The sequence below is a fragment of the Apostichopus japonicus genome, chromosome 4 (genome assembly GCF_037975245.1).
Source record: "Apostichopus japonicus isolate 1M-3 chromosome 4, ASM3797524v1, whole genome shotgun sequence".
NCBI lineage: Eukaryota > Metazoa > Echinodermata > Holothuroidea > Aspidochirotida > Stichopodidae > Apostichopus > Apostichopus japonicus.
In genome coordinates, this window is record NC_092564.1 from 22345984 (window position 1) to 22365329 (window position 19346).

The 19346-nt window shown below is 37.1% G+C and overlaps 1 protein-coding gene across 2 annotated transcripts; it reads right to left on the reverse strand.

The window, feature by feature from the left end:
• Window positions 1-326: 326 nt before the first annotated feature.
• Window positions 327-17728, reverse strand: LOC139966816 (uncharacterized). Of its 2 annotated transcripts, none has more exons than XM_071970185.1 (11): window positions 11285-17728; window positions 10082-10189; window positions 9701-9854; window positions 9210-9414; window positions 8379-8427; window positions 7683-7832; window positions 7089-7271; window positions 6357-6539; window positions 4222-6135; window positions 3647-3829; window positions 327-3417 (listed from the first exon to the last, which is right to left on the reverse strand). In XM_071970185.1, exons 1-11 carry the CDS (start codon window positions 11322-11324, stop codon window positions 3206-3208), a joined length of 3381 nt encoding a protein of 1126 aa, XP_071826286.1. In that variant the 5' UTR covers window positions 11325-17728; the 3' UTR covers window positions 327-3205. The 2 variants fall into 2 exon arrangements, with proteins under 2 accessions (XP_071826286.1, XP_071826287.1); XM_071970186.1 differs by having other exon boundaries at window positions 11281-17727.
• Between the last annotated feature and the right edge of the window lie 1618 nt (window positions 17729-19346).

The window sequence follows — 19346 nt, forward strand, 5'->3', positions numbered from 1 at the left end:
TGACCTTTGGTGACCTCGGATCACATGACCGTTAGGTTTGAAAATATTCCCCTATACCATTTGCAACTTGTCCGAAAATATCAACCACGTCACACCTTGGAACTGGGAGTTATTGCATTAAATGTCTGAAAATTAACTTTGACCTCTTATAACTTCGCACACGAAGGTCACACGGGTGTCAACCTATTGACATTTTTTATCAGAAGGTACCTTTGGTATCCAAATCTAGCATCAAAACCAAACATTTTCTTTTTTGCTCGTTTCCTCCCAAAATAAGCACATTTTTTCTAATGTGACCTTTGACCTTTTGACCTTGGTTTCAGATGTAGTTTAATCTCCTGATTCCAAAAAACAAAACGACAAGTCTGTGCAACCATCCTAACTCCGACCGAAAAACTTTGACCCCATATAACTTCGCACATAAAGGTCACACAGGGTCAACCTATTGACATTTATGTTCAGAAGGTACCTTTGACATCTGAAAATAGCATCAAAACTGTAAAAATCCCCAAAAACATGTAAAGGTCACCAAAGGTCAAATTGAGGTCAAGGGTCACCCAGGTGCGGATCGACGATTGGATTACATTGAAGCAACTCCCAACCCTAACGGACATTTCGTTCTCAAGTTATCGCAAAAATACTAGTTTTTTATCATTAATTGACCTTTGTTGACCTCAGATCACATTACCGTTATGTTTGGAAACGATGCCTTACCCCATTCACAACTACTCCCAAAATATCAACCATGTCGGACCCTGTCAACGGGAGTTATTGCTGTTTTTAATATATTGGTTTTTGGCATCTAACTGACCTTTGGTGACCTTTGCGGGCACCAAAAACAATAGGGATCTTCCTCTCACTATGGGCTATCCACCCAACAAGTTTCATCATGATACATCATTTCCTTATTGAGATATCGTGTACACAAGCCAAGCGTCACATACACACACACACACACACACACACACACACGCATACATGTATAGGCTCCCAAATGGGGACAACTGCTCAACACAGGAGAATTGGGGACATGATGATATAACTTTGTACTTCCTACTGCTTGCGTAAAATAGCTCTTAAATAATATTAAAGGTACCAGCTTAATACTAAAATCTGTTTCTTGTCCATTTTCTATGAATTATTGAACTTGGTTCTACACATACCATGTGGGGACACACTGTGTCACCTAACTGGGGACTTGGTGTGTCACCTAACTGGGGACTTGGTGTGTCACCTAACTGGGGACTTGGTGTGTCACCTAACTGGGGACTTGGTGTGTCACCTAACTGGGGACTTGGTGTGTCACCTAACTGGGGACTTGGTGTGTTAACGAATTGGGGACTTTCATTAACTGGAGAAACCCAGTGTCAACTAATTGGGAACACACTGTATCGACCAACTGGGGGCTCAACTGCAGTGGGGACAAACTTTCCTTGTGTCATGCAAAAGAAACAACTTGAAACAAACTGTGTAACATGTCAAAGCATCACCACACCAAAATCAAAGGTGACTCAAAAATGGGGCAAATTCTTTGATTCTATGATAAAATTCTATTATTGCTATGAAGTAATTTGTTACACCAAAACATCCAATGTCTTTGCCCATTTAACACCTTCTCAACTTTAATATTTACATGGGTGGATTAAGGCAAGACGGTCCAAGGGTTTATAGTGCATTCATTGAACACATTGAATAGTAAGAAGTAGCAGTATACACACAGTGCATGATGCACAATAAAACTTTATTAACTGAAACTTTCAACAAAAAAGGTGCATTCTACAGTTTTCAGGAATTCCTAAAACAAAATGTTTTGACTGATTGCTTTTATGTCTGTTGCCTGGTAAAATACAGTTTGCAGACATTTCCCTATAAGAATAGCATAGTTAAACTGATGCTGTACACTACCAGTATTTGTACTATATATATGCAAATGGAAGTGTGAGTACAGTACTTCAATTTCAGTCTAGAAGTGAAACAATTTGATATGAAACATACAGAAGCATTAAAACTGCTTCTCAACAAATAATGCTCAAAAATAATTAAGCTGTGTACCCCTACATTAAAGATCCCAACCAAACTGTTTTCTAAAACAGTTCCCATGACAGACTAGAAAGACTGTGGCATTTGTTCCTGAGCTCCTTTGTGCATGAATGACAACAATTAAATCTGTCTAACAATCAACAAACATGAATTTAACAAACTAGTAATAAAACATTAACCAAGAGCACTAAAACATATTCACTTTTATGCCAACATCAGGCTAGAACTCAAAAGGCAGTCAACATAGCTACTTAGCAGATTAGAAAAGTCTGTGGCATTTGTTTCTGAGCTCCTTTCTGCAATGCTCGACAACAATTAAATCTGTCTAACAATCAACAAACATGAATTTAACAAACTAGTAATAAAACATTAACCAAGAGCACTAAAACATATTCACTTTTATGCCAACATCAGGCTAGAACTCAAAAGGCAGTCAACATAGCTACTTAGCAGATTAGAAAGTCTGTGGCATTTGTTCCTGAGCTCCTTTCTGCAATGCTCGACAACAATTAAATCTGTCTAACAATCAACAAACATGAATTTAACAAACTAGTAATAAAACATTAACCAAGAGCACTAAAACATATTCACTTTTATGCCAACATCAGGCTAGAGCTGAAAAGACAGTCAACATGGCTACTTAGCAGATTAGAAAATCTGTGGCATTTGTTCCTGAGCTCCTTTCTGCATGAACGACAACAATGAAATCTGTCTAACAATCAACAAACATGAATTTAACAAACTAGTAATAAAACATTAACCAAGAGCACTAAAACATATTCACTTTTATGCCAACATCAGGCTAGAGCTGAAAAGACAGTCAACATAGCTACTTAGCAGATTAGAAAATCTGTGGCATTTGTTCCTGAGCTCCTTTCTGCATGAACGACAACAATGAAATCTGTCTAACAATCAACAAACATGAATTTAACAAACAAGTAATAAAACATTAACCAAGAGCACTAAAATATTCACACTTTTATGCCAACATCAGGCTAGAGCTGAAAAGACAGTCAACATAGCTACTTAGCAGATTAGAAAATCTGTGGCATTTGTTCCTGAGCTCTTTATTCCATAAACAACAACAATGAAATCTGCCTAACAAGTCAATAAACATGAATTTAACAAACTAGTAATATATGAACACAGTAAAGTTTGACCAATTCTAATACCACTTTTTGTTAGCCCTTCCAGAGTGATTTCTTATGAAGTCTTTAATATTGGTCCACTTCCGTCCATCAAAACAACTGTACTTTTCCATCACCCTATCAATAGCTGTCTTTCCAGGCAATTGGTTTAATGCTATTTCTCGTCTGAATTCCTTTAAAACTACTCTTTTCTCATCTTCTGTCCATACCCTCCTTTGGTATTTTCTCCCTGAAAGGACAACAAATATATACATTACTATGTGGTGCTTTTGAAAAATACACCTCAATGTTGCCATGTGATAGTTTACAATATAAAGAAACAAATCACATCAAAATGTTTTGAGGTTGGTCTCCAGCATAAATTGCAATCTGTCTAGTATACTCCTCATATTTTGTTGTTTAAATAAAACTAGAAAATATTTATTTAAATGGTTTGTTTTATTTATGAACAATATTACCTTTCTTCATACTGGGTGGTTCTTCTCCTTCTGAATTAGTGCTTTCAAAAGTGGTGCCATTAGCTTGATGCAGAGACCCTACACTTTCCATGCTGCCCTCATCCCTACTTGTGTCCTCCTTCTCCTCTTCCTCCTCCTCATCACTATCATCTGTATCATCAGATGATTCTATGTTGTCAATTTCTGAGGAAATAAAATCAATGACTGCTTAGATTTGTAGTACAGACAGCACCACATAAACGTAGCGTAGCAAACACAGGTTAGATAACGACAAGTACCATTCCTTGCATCAAAGACACACCTTAGCCCACAGAATTACAACTTGATAAACACTTTTTAAAGTATCACCTTAGATGATTACTAATTATTTAAAAAGGCAATTAAATTATTGATATATCAAGTTTTACAGTTCTTTAGCAGGTATACATTCTCCTCACTTCAGTATTTCTAATGTAAACTTTACAAATCAGCTTCAAAAGTCCTATTTGAACTTTAGCTACTAATTTAACTTATTGTACACTCATTTAAATATTGAACTTCATTGCAAAAACATGAAATAAATTCCTGCTTTTTACCATCATCTTTGTCAACTTCAATTTGGTCCAAAGACTTTCCTGCCAAGCTTGCTGTTGACCCTTTCTCCAAAGAGAGAAGTAGCTTAGATATTTTTGCCACCTGCAGCGTTGCATCTGGTAAACGGTAGAACTCTCTGTGAACTCGTACATCATGTCCCATAAACTTAGCCAGCATGTCAAGCTCGTTATCTTTAAGATTAAGGACTTGGCTGATTGTGGCAACATGCTTCCTCAAGCTTGTGGAACGAAGTTGGGTTGGATTCTTCGCTCCGCAAAGAGTTGCAAACTTTCGAATGCAATCAGCACCCCTAATGTGTGCATCTGAGTTGGATGTAGCACAAGGAAACAAAAACTTATTGTCAGGGTTGACACCTACTTTCTGCCTGAGGCTAATGAGTAAATCCACAGTGTCTTCCATCTGTTTTGTTAGCAGCACTGGTACAGTGTTCCCTTTCTTTCCGATGATTTCAATCCTTGTGAAAGTTTTGCAAAGTTCCCTTTCAAACTTACTGAGGCACGCAGAGATGTAATCAGCTTTCTCTGATGAGGCTTTCATGTTGTAATCATCAATAGATACTTTGGAAATTTCTCCTTGCCTTCTTCGGTTGAATAACATAATTTGTGTCAGAGTTACCTCATTAAGTACCTTCCAAGAAGCTGCTGGGTCAGACTTTCCATCCTCCAACTTTCTTTTCTCATCATGCCCAATTTTTTTCAGGAAGTTTGAGAGAGTGCAAATGTCTTCCGTGAGTGGTAGTCTCTTAGGGGCATTCCTCTTGTTTTCAGTCATAGTGCGATGAGCATGACGGGAGACTTCCTCAGTCCACTTCATTTGGCATAACTCAAAGAAATTGGTTGACTGGTTGACAATCTCCTCATCACCTTGTTTCAACCCTTGTGCCTTGACAAGGAGTGCACACTTCTTAATACTATGTCCAAGCTTCAGTGCTAAACTTGGAACTTTGTACAGATGTGTTTGTGTGTCAAAACCAGCCACATTCCTCGCAGCTGTCACAACATGGTCAAACTTAGCTGGATGTATGAAGTCAGCAAGTTCATTATCTGGCTCATTACTGATAAGTCGTATCTCAATCAGTAGTCTGGCCATCTCTCTTAACTTGGTTCGTATGTAATTTTGTTGTTCTTTGTCATGACCAAGCTTTAAGAATTCTTTCTTTGCCAGCTGACAAATCAGACTATCACTCTTCAAACATCGTGACACGTCATCACCTTTTAACTTGCTAAAGAGTTCATCAAGCTGCAGGTCTGAATTGTTGAGGCTTGGAAGGAGAAGTTTTCCATTTCTGACTAGTTCTCCCCTCCTTCTCTTCAGTTTGTTTGAGGAAGCCGGCTCCAAATGACATGTGTGTTTGTAAAGGAACCTCTTCGCATAGTATCCATAACAGGTTGGACAGGGAATGAAGTTTGATGGCTCAGTGATTTCATTTGGCCTATACCTGACAATTAACTCTCCTGATCCCTGTTCCAGCACCTTGCAATTTTGTAGGTGATTTCCAAGATTCCTGATTTTGGTGAGCTTTGCTGCCTTCAGTGTGTGATGATCCTCCTGCATCCAGTCAGCCACTGCAGATTCATTGCAATGGGCTGATCGAAGATGTCTTGGTAGCTTAGCTTGAGGTATTTCGCAGTAAAAACAAAACTGTCTTTTGTCATATACTCTACAATCCTCATTGCTTGTAGACTTCACGGTAATCTGTGATGTTCTTTCATGATCGGTCTGCTGCTCATCCACTACCTTAGAGTCATTCTCCTCTGGCAAAGTCAGATTTGGATACAAAACATATGAAATATTTGAATCATCAGATGGTGGCACAACATCATCATCTTCATCTTCATCATCACTGTCGTCATTGTCGCTGTCAAGCTCGGAGGCAGAATGATAAGACTGTGTATCTGCAAATGTAAATCAAGTAAACAGGAGAGTAAAGCTGTCACTTAGTCATGGTGGCAGCAGCAATAAAAGAACTTACTTTGAATGCAGAGTTCTCTGAAAAGATGTTAAGGATATAAACAGACACTAATGCATCTACAACTTATATGAGCTGCAACTATTCAACAACGACATAGCCATGCCTACCATATCAAAACATGCTAAAATGAGTTAGTGTTTTTACCTTCAGGAACAGAATGTTGCTCAACGAATCGTTGTTGTGGGTCTGTTAACGTCACATCTGGATGCCCGACGCAATTATGCTTTGATCCAATAACATTGTTAGTTTTGTCTAGCTCTGTTAATATGGAACTGATAGTATCCAGAAGATGCTCTGGTTCAGGGAGGGAGTTACATGGAACAGCCTCTACACAAAGAAAAACAGCGAGAAAAATGAAGCAAAGTAATTTACTTTCAATACAGAATAATGATGACCTGTAACTAGAGCAAAAACAAGAAATGAAGTATTTAGAACAGCTTCTAGAAAAGCAAAAACAATGATTGGATATTGCTGATATCCAAGCTTATTTAAATAGATGTCTTACAACATGAATCTACATACTACTAGCTGCAATTTTATACGGGAAACACAGGTAATTTTCTTCACCAATAATGGCATGAGTATATCATTGGACAACAACTATGGTCTCCAGTTATCTAAACATTGTCAAAATGAGAGACTGACAGCAATGATTTTCACTTGCAAACCATTCCATTGTCTAACTGCAATTTAATCCTTACTTGATGATCATTGTAACATTTCAGCTTTTTTGCAAAATACAAGTTTTTGCATTAAGTTGATAGAGACTTCATTTGTTAAACAAACCTCACCAGGTTGTCATGTGCACTTATTTAAGAAGCATACTTATAGTCAATGCTACATTAGATAAACTCTGCACAACTTTTAAGTTTGTACCTTCTGAAATTGACTTTCCTTCAACAAAGGCTGGTTGTTCCTGTGTTAACACGAGATTTGGATGCCCATTACAATCCTCTGATGATCTCATAACATCATAAGTTTTTTCTAGTTCTGCAGATGTCGAGCTACAAGTAGGCATGGGATGTTCTGAGTCAGTGAGGAAGCTACGTGGAATTACTCCTGCAAGAAGAAATGAGAGGAAAAAGGAGGCAAAATAAGTTTGCTCAATGCAGAATAATATGTGAACAAACCGCAAACATAGAAGGAAGTCTACCCTCTTACACTTATTTCATTCATCTTGAATCTACATGCAACCATTGACAATTTGACACAAAAATTCAAACTATCAGCAGTTGAGCAGACATATCGATATGACAACCATGTTCTATAATCATCAAATTATCCATCCACCTTCCCTACTTAATGTGATATATTTAGCTCATTGCACTTTTGAAGGTCTCGTCACCAGACTAAATCAGTGGAACAACCTCACTACATTCCAAAAACTTTGCTACTGCATCTCTGAACGTGGTGACTTCTCTACGTTAATTACTACAATTTATCAAACACATGAAGTTCATAAGTTTGTACCTTCAGAAACCGAATCTGGCTCACAAACTGCCAGTTGTTCGTCTGTTGACATCAGATCTGAATGTCTAACCCAATCTTCCACTGTTTTCATAACATCAATTCTTTTGTCTGGCTCCTTGGATGCTGGACTGCAAGTAGCCATCTGTTCTTCTGTAGCAGTGTAAGAGTAACATGAAACAGCTTTCACAAAAGCAAAAATATTGTTTACTGCAGTGTATTAAAATGCATTCACTCCTACAATAAATTGTAAAACCATTCCTGAGATGGTAAACAGATCTTGAAAATGTTTCACATTCTAAATTCCACTCAATTTCAAACTGAAACAATGTCTCAGTCTTTCTCATATTTTAAGTTTGAATTTCCCTCATTGTTCGTCACCATAGAAATAATTGTTGCAACACACTTATTATGTGAACATGGCAAGAAAAATAATAAGCCAACATTTTGCTCTTTCCTTCCTTCTTAGATCCTGACCGTTATATATCCTGCAAATTAGTGCACCTCACTGTAATGTGAGGTCTTACATGAAGTACAATGTGTAGAATTTAATACATCAAACATATCACATAGGCCTACAGATAATTATGCCTCCGCAAAAAAAATATAAAGTCAAAAATATAAAGGATCACTATCTGTCAAACATATAAAAAAAATACATGATAAGACACTGCTGAAAATACAATGTAATTCTAGTACCTTCAGATGGAGCATTTTCTCCTTCTCGGACACGGCTCTCAAAAGAAACCTGTTGAAGAAGCAGAACACGTTCTTATTACAAAATATTAGCATTGTAAACTTCAGTAAATAGAAATAGATCAATTATATGGGTGGATTCAAACTTAATCTCCTTTCTCAAGACATCTATAAGGCATTACAGTGCCACAGAGCACGCTCAATACAGTTACCCATTCAAGCAGACCCTCTCATAGTATACTCATAGTGAACACAAAATGAATGCATGAAAATTTTTGTAATGAAATTATATGGGTCAAATGACTGGGAAATGTTTAATAACAACTGTGCAAAGAAATTGAGGCTAGAGAGAGTTCCACATAGCAACCTCAGGGACATAAGTCCTGCACTTAAACACCTGACCTATCTAGCTGAATGAAGGTAGAAAGATTCCTTACTAACCACTCTCTGAAGATTTCAGTGAGAGCCACAGTACAGTGCCTTCTCTAAAGGCATATAGCCTAGGGATCACAACTTATTTACATTTCATAAATCAACCAAACAGGGTCCCTGAACCCTGTTCTGGCCTCAGTTCATTTGAAATTGCAACATTTTAAAATTTTATGGAGGAGCTTGATGGTGTTTAAATTCCATATTTTCTAAAAAATGGCACTATCTGATAAGGTAACTCTGCAATGTTCTTTCCTACAAACAGCCTTACAAGTGAAATGATGATTTTAATAGTTATGCTGGCTGACACATTGGAATGTTGGAAGTTTCTGAATGTAAGCTCCTCTCTTGGTAATGGAGGGAGGGAGTTTGGGGGGGGGGGGTAAATTTAAATTGCACACTAACCTCTTTCACCCATGGAAGATTGATGATTCCATAGTCATACAGAATTTCAGTGTCTTGCTTTATATCCTTGGTTGCAAAAAGACACAGTACTGGACTGTTGTTGTAAGTCTTAACGAAGATTTTGGAATTTATTTCCCCACCTATGCCATGATTAACAAGTCTTCCAAATTTTGGACCTGTTTGCGGTTCAGTGTTTGCATCAACACTAGAAATAAAATGAGAATGGATAAGAATTGGTAAATCACCTGTTTGTATATCACATTGTAACTAACCAAAGTTGATAGCTACTTTTTTTTTAGTTTGTCATTGCAATCACGTACCTGATGCAAGGAGGGTATTGAAAAATATCGGTGAATGTAAAAATATACATTAATTCTCTGACACTTCAAACTGGACATCCAACATATTGTAATTATTTCTCCACTTTGGCATTTTTAGCTTTGTTTCATCTTGAGGAATTGCCTTTACTTAGAGCAAATCAAAAAGCTTACCACCATTTCTTCTCTCTGTACTTAAAAAAGTAACGAAATACGCTTGGTTCTTCTATTTCCCTTTGTTCCCCTTCCTTGGCTGTGATCAGTTCCCCCGAGTAAGTTACCAGAAACCATCCCATTTTGAATGACTGGGAAGTAAACAGACTCCTTCCTGAAAGAGGCAATGCGTTTTTTTGAAAAGTAATGAAATCCATCACTATTCACTATCACTAATTGATATCACTAATCTCCTGTAGTAATAACTGCTGCCGAATACTTACCTTAACCACATCTAATAAATTTAACTTGACTGCATCATACCTCAAAACCCAACAATAGTTAAATAAAGAAGGACATTTACACTTGTAATTCAAATTGAAAATTTAAGTGAAAAAGTACCTTTTGTTGGTGATATCTTGACCAAAAACCCAGGTGGATCTTCCTGCATATATTTATCAAAACTAGGCCCTGGGCCGTGCCTTGTGCTACGTCTTGACATAATTTTGTCTGGAATCAAGAAGAAGGTTGATAGTGTCCATTACATATTACCCAGGGAGCCCAAAAAAGCAGACAGCACAACTTTTTCCAAACTACGTAATTCAGAATGTTTATATAATATATATCAACATTAAAATTTAACGACTAAATTCTAAGGAGACTTAATTATCATCTTTACAATTATTAAGTAAGGTGACTGAATCCAACAATGAGCTCATAGCATAACTTGGCCAAGCTACTAAATTTGAAAAGATTATACTAATTTCATGACTATAACATGATGCATCTAATCTTATGATAACATGTCACACCACAATATTCCCCTTGAAAAGAAAGGAAGGTTCAATTACCTCAGAAGTGCAATACATTTGCTCCATTCATTTCACATAGCTTCAATTCTAGTATCTGTAACACATATACATGCAGCTATAACTCTTTAAGATTAACTTTTCTATACATGGGCATCCTCAATATTCAGGTTACATAAAATTGAATAAAAAACAATAGAATGAAAAGTCTGGTCATCGAATACGAAAAAGCACCATGCAGACAGAAAGTCACAAAAGCGGTATACATATCTTGCAATGCCAAAATTATGACAAAATGTCAGTACTGCTTCCAACGTTTCAGTGTTTGATATGATGAAGTGCCCAACAACTGCCTCATGATTTATCCAAGGGGCAGACATGATTTAGATCCTACTAACAATAACATCCTACTGAGATCTAAATTAACTAGCTAAAAAAGTAACTAAACTTTCCTTATGTGTATAATGCTGCAGCTATCATCTGAAGCCTGACTTAAAACTAGTGATGTTACACACAAACTGGCCTAACCCATGTGGTATAATGTATTAGATCATATAGACCTACTGTTAATTTCCTACTATGCACACACTATGCTAGTAAGTAGTATGTATGCACAACTGGATCCTAACCTATATGACATTAAGTACAATGGTAGCACATGTGGCTTCCACAATGTACAGTAGGCTAGTCTATTAGAGGCCTATAATAGAAGTTCATAAACGAACGAACTGGAAATATACAAAAATAATTGGGGACACTGCACAGGATTATGATAAGTAAAGAGTAACTTACTCACTGGATTTATTTTCCTTCAGAAGATTCTGTCTCCGTCTCATGAAAGCTGGATGTTATTAGCTAGCTGCATATTGTAGTTATCTCAGGTACAGTAGGTACTACAGTTATCTTTGTGGCAGTACATGAAATTCGAACACAGTAAGCATGCTGCAGTACAGTGTGTATGTTTGCTGATCTCACAGCAATGTAAATTGGGGACATGGTCCACTGTTAGTATTGTCAAAGTAGACACACCCCATATGATTGGAGCTCATCAATTGGGGACATTTGGTCACTAATTTAACCAGCTTCAAGCAGTCACATGACATGAAATTCTTGCACATAAATGGGGACAACACCTTGACACACGCCCCACCAGTTAATGACACAAAGTGACACAGCTAGGCTGTAATGAATGCACCCAATGGGGACTGTCACAGATATTGCTCAAACTTTAAAAAATACTTTCATTTGGCGGGAACTTCCAAAATCTGCACTTAACCCAAACGGGGACGTCCCCAATTGGTAGTATGTCCACACTTGGAAGGTGTGTCATCATGTAAATGTCCCCAGTTGCCAGCGGGTACATACGCACACGCACACACACGCACACACACGCCAAGTTGAACGCATAGGTTCCTTGCTTTGCAAAAAGCAAGGAACCAAAAATGACAAAAGTGCTGCAAGACTCGTGCAACATCCTACGTCTATTGTGACATAGAACAACTGTATCTGTTTCTTTATTTTAGTACAAGCTGTTTCAAATACTTTGTTTTATAAAAATCATCCAATTTCCCTTCTACTTTTAATACTAATGCTTGACAACCATTGACAATAACAGATAGCCTCACATCTAGTAACTTTTGAAATCTTGGGGATCTCAAGACAAAATGACATTCACATGGGAAAAAAAGGTTACATAAATCAAAGTAAACCATGCTTTGGCATCCACAGTTGTAGCCTAGCAGTATTTGTTGGTCAGGCAATCAATTAAAGGTAGACTATTGTTAATCCAATTATCGACAGGCTGTGAATGTTAACTATGGTGAAAATACTTGGGAATTCCTTTTCATGTGATATATTTTAAGATTGGGCAATGCCTAGCTGGTTGGAAATGGTACTTGGGAAGCAATATAAAATCATATGGTATAGGAGCAGAGGGTTTGTGTAGGGTGTTTTCGTGTGTTCATGACATGTCAACCATCGAATCATGATATATTGCCTGCACAGTCAGGCAGTGCAATATTCATTAGAAGGTATTTCCAAACGAATATCTCACCATGCACAACTGGTATTGATAAACACCAAAAACGTTTGTTGCTACGATGTATTGTTAATGGGCATAAAGGCCTCTAAGCTATATCAATTATTTTCAACAAAAATCAGCTGAAAGTTATGTTGCATTGGCTTCAAATATGCCAGATACTAAAATATGGTCACCTATGGTCAAAATTATTAAATTGTTTTTGTACCACCTGTAGGAAATTTACCTCACTGGGACATTCTGTCCTTTTGCATGTTCTTTTAAAATGTCTGAGAAAAATTTGGAGATTATAAAGACCTCAAGGAAAGTACTTCTTGATGTCACAATACAACTTTGTGGCCTATACAGACTACCTTCAAATGACATGCTGCTGGTCACACTAAGTATCAGGCTTAACATAAATACTGGGAAAGGAGGCTGTGTGAGAACCAGTTCTACTACACTCAGATTGTTTAGTGCTAGTCAAAGTATCTCAATGACTATTGTTCAAATGTTGGAAAAGAAAAAAAATCAATTAGGGCTAATTGGGAAATGCAAGCTGAAGCCAGTAAAATCATATTTGTACACAATTCACACAACTTGGTATCAGTTAACATTTCTCTTGCTTTTGTCTACATATTTGGCCCACCTTTTCCTTTGACATTAAATAAATATTCTTTGCACTAAAAGTTTGGTCTTGACACAGTCAACACTATAATCACCTGAATCCTTTACTGGGGAGCATCCAAGGCCAGTCAACACTGAAAATAAAAATACACATACATACACATACATACATATACATGTATACACACATATACACACACACACGCATACATATACACACATATATATATATACAAAACGTACAAGTGCAGCTGTCTACAATAAATTATCCAGATTACCATTTTGTAAATAAAATAGCAGCAAGATAAATAAAACTATAAAACTATCTATACACATTAATTCTGAATTTTGGTGTTATTGCTTTGTTTCTCAGATTATACCTAGTAGTTTCTCAAAGTAGAGAGTTAAGTTCGGTATGCAAAGAATGTCTGTCATTTCTCTGTATGCAATTTACACTTCTAATGAACTAATTTTTAGTAGCATTGTTTACAGTACTCATAAGAAAGTTAAAATCTATATTAAAAATTCTAGAAAAATACTTTAAAAAAAAAAAAAATTCTCTTATTATCTTTAATTAGTAAAAAGTGATACCAAGCAGAAACAGCATATATTAGGTGTGGTATGATATTGGAATATCTCACCATGCACAACTGGTATTGATAAACACCAAAAACGTTTGTTGCTACGATGTATTGTTAATGGGCATAAAGGCCTCTAAGCTATATCAATTATTTTCAACAAAAATCAGCTGAAAGTTATGTTGCATTGGCTTCAAATATGCCAGATACTAAAATATGGTCACCTATGGTCAAAATTATTAAATTGTTTTTGTACCACCTGTAGGAAATTTACCTCACTGGGACATTCTGTCCTTTTGCATGTTCTTTTAAAATGTCTGAGAAAAATTTGGAGATTATAAAGACCTCAAGGAAAGTACTTCTTGATGTCACAATACAACTTTGTGGCCTATACAGACTACCTTCAAATGACATGCTGCTGGTCACACTAAGTATCAGGCTTAACATAAATACTGGGAAAGGAGGCTGTGTGAGAACCAGTTCTACTACACTCAGATTGTTTAGTGCTAGTCAAAGTATCTCAATGACTATTGTTCAAATGTTGGAAAAGAAAAAAAATCAATTAGGGCTAATTGGGAAATGCAAGCTGAAGCCAGTAAAATCATATTTGTACACAATTCACACAACTTGGTATCAGTTAACATTTCTCTTGCTTTTGTCTACATATTTGGCCCACCTTTTCCTTTGACATTAAATAAATATTCTTTGCACTAAAAGTTTGGTCTTGACACAGTCAACACTATAATCACCTGAATCCTTTACTGGGGAGCATCCAAGGCCAGTCAACACTGAAAATAAAAATACACATACATACACATACATACATATACATGTATACACACATATACACACACACACGCATACATATACACACATATATATATATACAAAACGTACAAGTGCAGCTGTCTACAATAAATTATCCAGATTACCATTTTGTAAATAAAATAGCAGCAAGATAAATAAAACTATAAAACTATCTATACACATTAATTCTGAATTTTGGTGTTATTGCTTTGTTTCTCAGATTATACCTAGTAGTTTCTCAAAGTAGAGAGTTAAGTTCGGTATGCAAAGAATGTCTGTCATTTCTCTGTATGCAATTTACACTTCTAATGAACTAATTTTTAGTAGCATTGTTTACAGTACTCATAAGAAAGTTAAAATCTATATTAAAAATTCTAGAAAAATACTTTAAAAAAAAAAAAAATTCTCTTATTATCTTTAATTAGTAAAAAGTGATACCAAGCAGAAACAGCATATATTAGGTGTGGTATGATATTGGCAGTAAAAACTCTTTTGCTTACATCAACATGAAAATATGGAACTATATACGGTAGAGTTGAGACTATGAAGTACACCCGTTTAAGTATTCTGCTTATATGACCAGTGAAACTTAGTTTGTCATCAATACAAACACCTAGGTATACTGTATGATGAGTGCGTTCTACTTCTGCATCTTTAATTGAGATTTAAGTTAACTTACATGATACAAGACCTTTTCTACGAAAACGCTTATTCAGTTGCAACAACTACATAATGCATCACAGATAAATAAACTATATCCCAGTTGTTACTTGCCTTGATATACTTGAATGGCATATGAGGACAGCTGTCAAGTAGCATGTATGCATAAACCAGACTGTGGTTTCTATGATCCAACATGAGTATCCTCTCATATGAATGGGACATACTGACACACTTGATCTTTAGTAATACAGCAAGAAGTGACAAACAGTATATTCACAATGACCGATGCTGACACAAATGACCACTGATAGCCTGCTTGTACTCACTCAATGTGATACATACTACAGTAAATATGAGATTTCTTCCAGCTTCCTCATCTTGAGATATCAAGTTTTAAAGGTTTACAAAATTTGACCACTGTTAATATCCACAATAACAAAGGCCTCTTTTAGCCATGTGGTATACTTACAGACTAAATATGATATCTGTTCAGCTTCCTTTCTTGAACTTATAATTTTTTACAAGGTTTTCACAACTTGAACCCTGTTTACCCTTTGACATCCACCCCAAAAATATAGGATATAATCAATATGATTCACATACATGCCAAATCTTACATTTTCCAAGCTTCCCTTCTAGAGATAGCGTGTTTGAAGCCAGGTGTCATACCGCACACACAAGTATTAATGCATAAGGTTTATTAAATCAGCAAACAAATTAAGCATTGATATTGAGATGACGCAATATGACAAATCATTTTTTTCTAACCCATACCGTCACGACTCTAAGTTTATGCTTAGAACTAACAATGAATGTATGCTATATCAAGCGAGCTGGCTTCCCTCATCTTGGAAAGATAATTGTTCTGCTTGTTTTAGCCAGTTTTCTGTTAATTAGTACCTATTCAGGGGCGGATCCAGGGGGGGGCCGACCCGGCCCCGGCCCCCCCTTTTTGGAAATCTGTTGCGTTTTTTTTATGTGGGAGTACTTTAAATTCCTAATAGGCATAACTTGGTGAAAGAAAAGCCTAATATATATCCAGCTGTTCTTCCCTGAAACGCGATCGTTTTTATTCCAAATTTGAAACTAAGGCAATTACCAGGCCTACGCGACATCACGTATTAATTAGATACGGCTCAGTACTATAGTGCTGACTATTACTGTCAGGGAAAATCAATGCACAGTTAGCAGGTATATCATAATTATCTGAATGAAACGGGGTGTAGGCGGTTTTACACTATCTAACGCAACGTAGTCGCCAAGAACCTGAAGTATTTTTAAGGGAGGGCCCAAGGAACATGAACTTATAGCATGCTCCTCGTGGTGAAGCATAATTGCACCTATTAGGTGAATTGAGTGTACTGTTAATAGTAGGAGAGACTAGTGTAGGTTCTTATGACCAACTAGACCGGTTTCTGCTCTCAAACTTTATAGGAGCTTCATCAGTAGTAGTCTTTGAATATTTTATATTCGGCCTGGGCGTCTCGTTCTCAAAATGCATCAATTTTCTGTGCACGAGTTTTTATGGGCTCATAATGCAGCTATAAGAGCATCTAAAAGAGCTTCGTGTGAACCTTGAGAGTCAGCTGATTCTTCGTTAGTATGAAACCTTGAGTTAACAAGTAAACCTTTGAGATTTTGGTTTTATTTTTTTATTTATTATATTATATATAATAATTTGGTCGCTGTCGGCAAATTTTGGGTCTGTCGGCAAAAGGAGAAAAGGTGAAGAGAGCGGAAGGGGAAGAAAGAAGGAAAGCTGAATAGAGAAAAGGAGAACGGGAGCTTCTTTATCGGTTTTTTCGATTTTCCAGTTCTTCATCTGATAAACTCATTCACCAATCCAATCACCCGACGCCTGCAAGTTAAAAACCTCTCGGCAAATAACTGATAATGTCACGGCCGTCAGTATAGCTACTGTAGCCAGGCTCAGCTAGACGAGTGCCAGAATCGCCGGCAACTCAGTGAAAGAAATGGAATTAAAGGCTTCCGTATAGGCCGTAGCCCATGAGTCGTGCTATCGTGTGACAACGTGTTGTTATTAGCCTCTGTTCAGAATGACGTCATCGCAGATGTCATTCTTCGTTCTCCGTGGAAAACTTAAGGACACGGCTCACGAATTGTACACAATTTTTAACGTTTCTCGCTTGTATATCAATGAATGTTGTTATTTCTCATTACCGGAAAGTTTTCTGAACATTTTCATCACGAAGTTTCACTATTTCAACGATCAGTGAAAGAGAAAACACAGTTCGATAATTGGTCCCAATTAATTCTTCTTCTGCCGACTGCCATAAAAATAATATCGAAATGGAAATTCTACGGTGCCAAATTTGACTTAAAATATGCACTAGATTGCATCTAAGGACGTTTCAAAACTAAAAATTTTCCAAAGGGGAGGGGGACACCCCCTCCCCTTAGACCCCTCCCCCATTTCAGTCACCACTTCCAGATCCGTCGGCAAATCAAATTTGACTTAAAATATATACCAGATTGCATCTAAGGACGTTTCAAAACTAAAAATTTTCCAAAGGGGAGGGGACACCCCCTCCCCTAAAAAACCCCTCCCCCATTTCAGTCACCACTTCCAGATCTGTCGGCAAATCAAATTTGATTTAAAATATGCACCAGATTGCATCAAAGGACGTTTCAAAACTAAAAATTTTCCAAAGGGGAGGGGGACACCCCCTCCCCTTAGACCCCTCCCCATTTCAGTCACCACTTCCAGATCCGTCGGCAAATCAAATTTGACTTAAAATATGCACCAGATTGCATCTAAGGATGTTTCAAAACTAAAAATTTTCCAAAAGGGAAGGGGGACACCCCCTCCCCTTAGACCCCTCCCCCATTTCAGTCACCACTTCCAGATCCGTCGGCAAATCAAATCACCCCCCCCCCCCCCAACAAAAGAACCTTCGCTACGCCCCTGAATAGGAAGCAAGAAATAATCCACAAATTCCGATATATTTTCGGTCGGTGATCCGTTTCCGCTTATTATCAGGCCCTCCCTTAAAAATACTTCAGGTTCTTGGCGACTACGTTGCGTTAGATAGTGTAAAACCGCCTACACCCCCATTTCATTAATAAGTATATCATAATTATCTCATTGAACATATCTTGTTTTATGTTTTTTCTTGGGGTGAATCTGGCGTCATAATTTTCGCGCAAAAGAAAAAACGAATCGACGCAATAATAGTGTATCCATTGTACATGCACTGTCGAGCGTTCTTAAATATGTGTCTATCGAGCAAAAATATGTGCACAAAAAAGCGTGTCTGCAACGTTTCTGGTTTTTCTAGTTTTTGGCGAAATGTTTCACCATTTTGCATCTAAGCACTCACAATTAACCAAAAATTTTCAAGGGGGAGGGGGCCCCTCCCCCTAGACCCCTCCCCCAGGACGCAGATCACTAAAGTGCTACCATCGGGATGTCGGCCCCCCCTTTCTCAAAATCCTGGATCCGCCCCTGCTATTCGTGTGACCAAAGCAAAGCATAGCAGAACAGAATTTAAAAAATTAGATGGTGAATGTAAAAATTCCATTTACCTGAAGAAAGACGAACTAACTGCCATTTACTGTCCTGGATGTGACACATGAGTTTATAGATTACAACTACCAATAGAACAACTTAATTTCTACGTGTGGTAAAATATATGCTTGTTATGTGAGAGTTTTGTTAGAATTTTGTCACCTTAGAGTCCTTTGAACTTCACAATCAACAAAAACAATCCCAGGATTTACTTATACCATCATTCTGACTGGAGTTCTCTGGGAACATTGCTCTCAAGTTGATTCAACCTTACAATGCCATTACTAAATGCATTATAAGATAATAGAAATACTAATTCTATTCAGTATACTAATTGTGTGCACATTTTCCTCCTTGCCAGGGGGAGAAAAACAGACCCTTTGATATATATGGAGGGGGAGGAAGTGTGTGTGTGAGAGGGGGGGGGGGTTATGAATTAAAACCAATCTAGTGTGGTTTGAACAGAGGGAATGTGTGAATTAAATATTGCTTAATATAAGGACACTTATTGCCGGTTCCAAAAAGTGCTATCTGACGGCATTTATGCTTTGTTTTTCTTGTTGCTTGCTGTTTTTAATCTATCTTGCACATATAAACATACTTAAACTTTAAGCGGGATTTTTTTTCTGGAATTTTC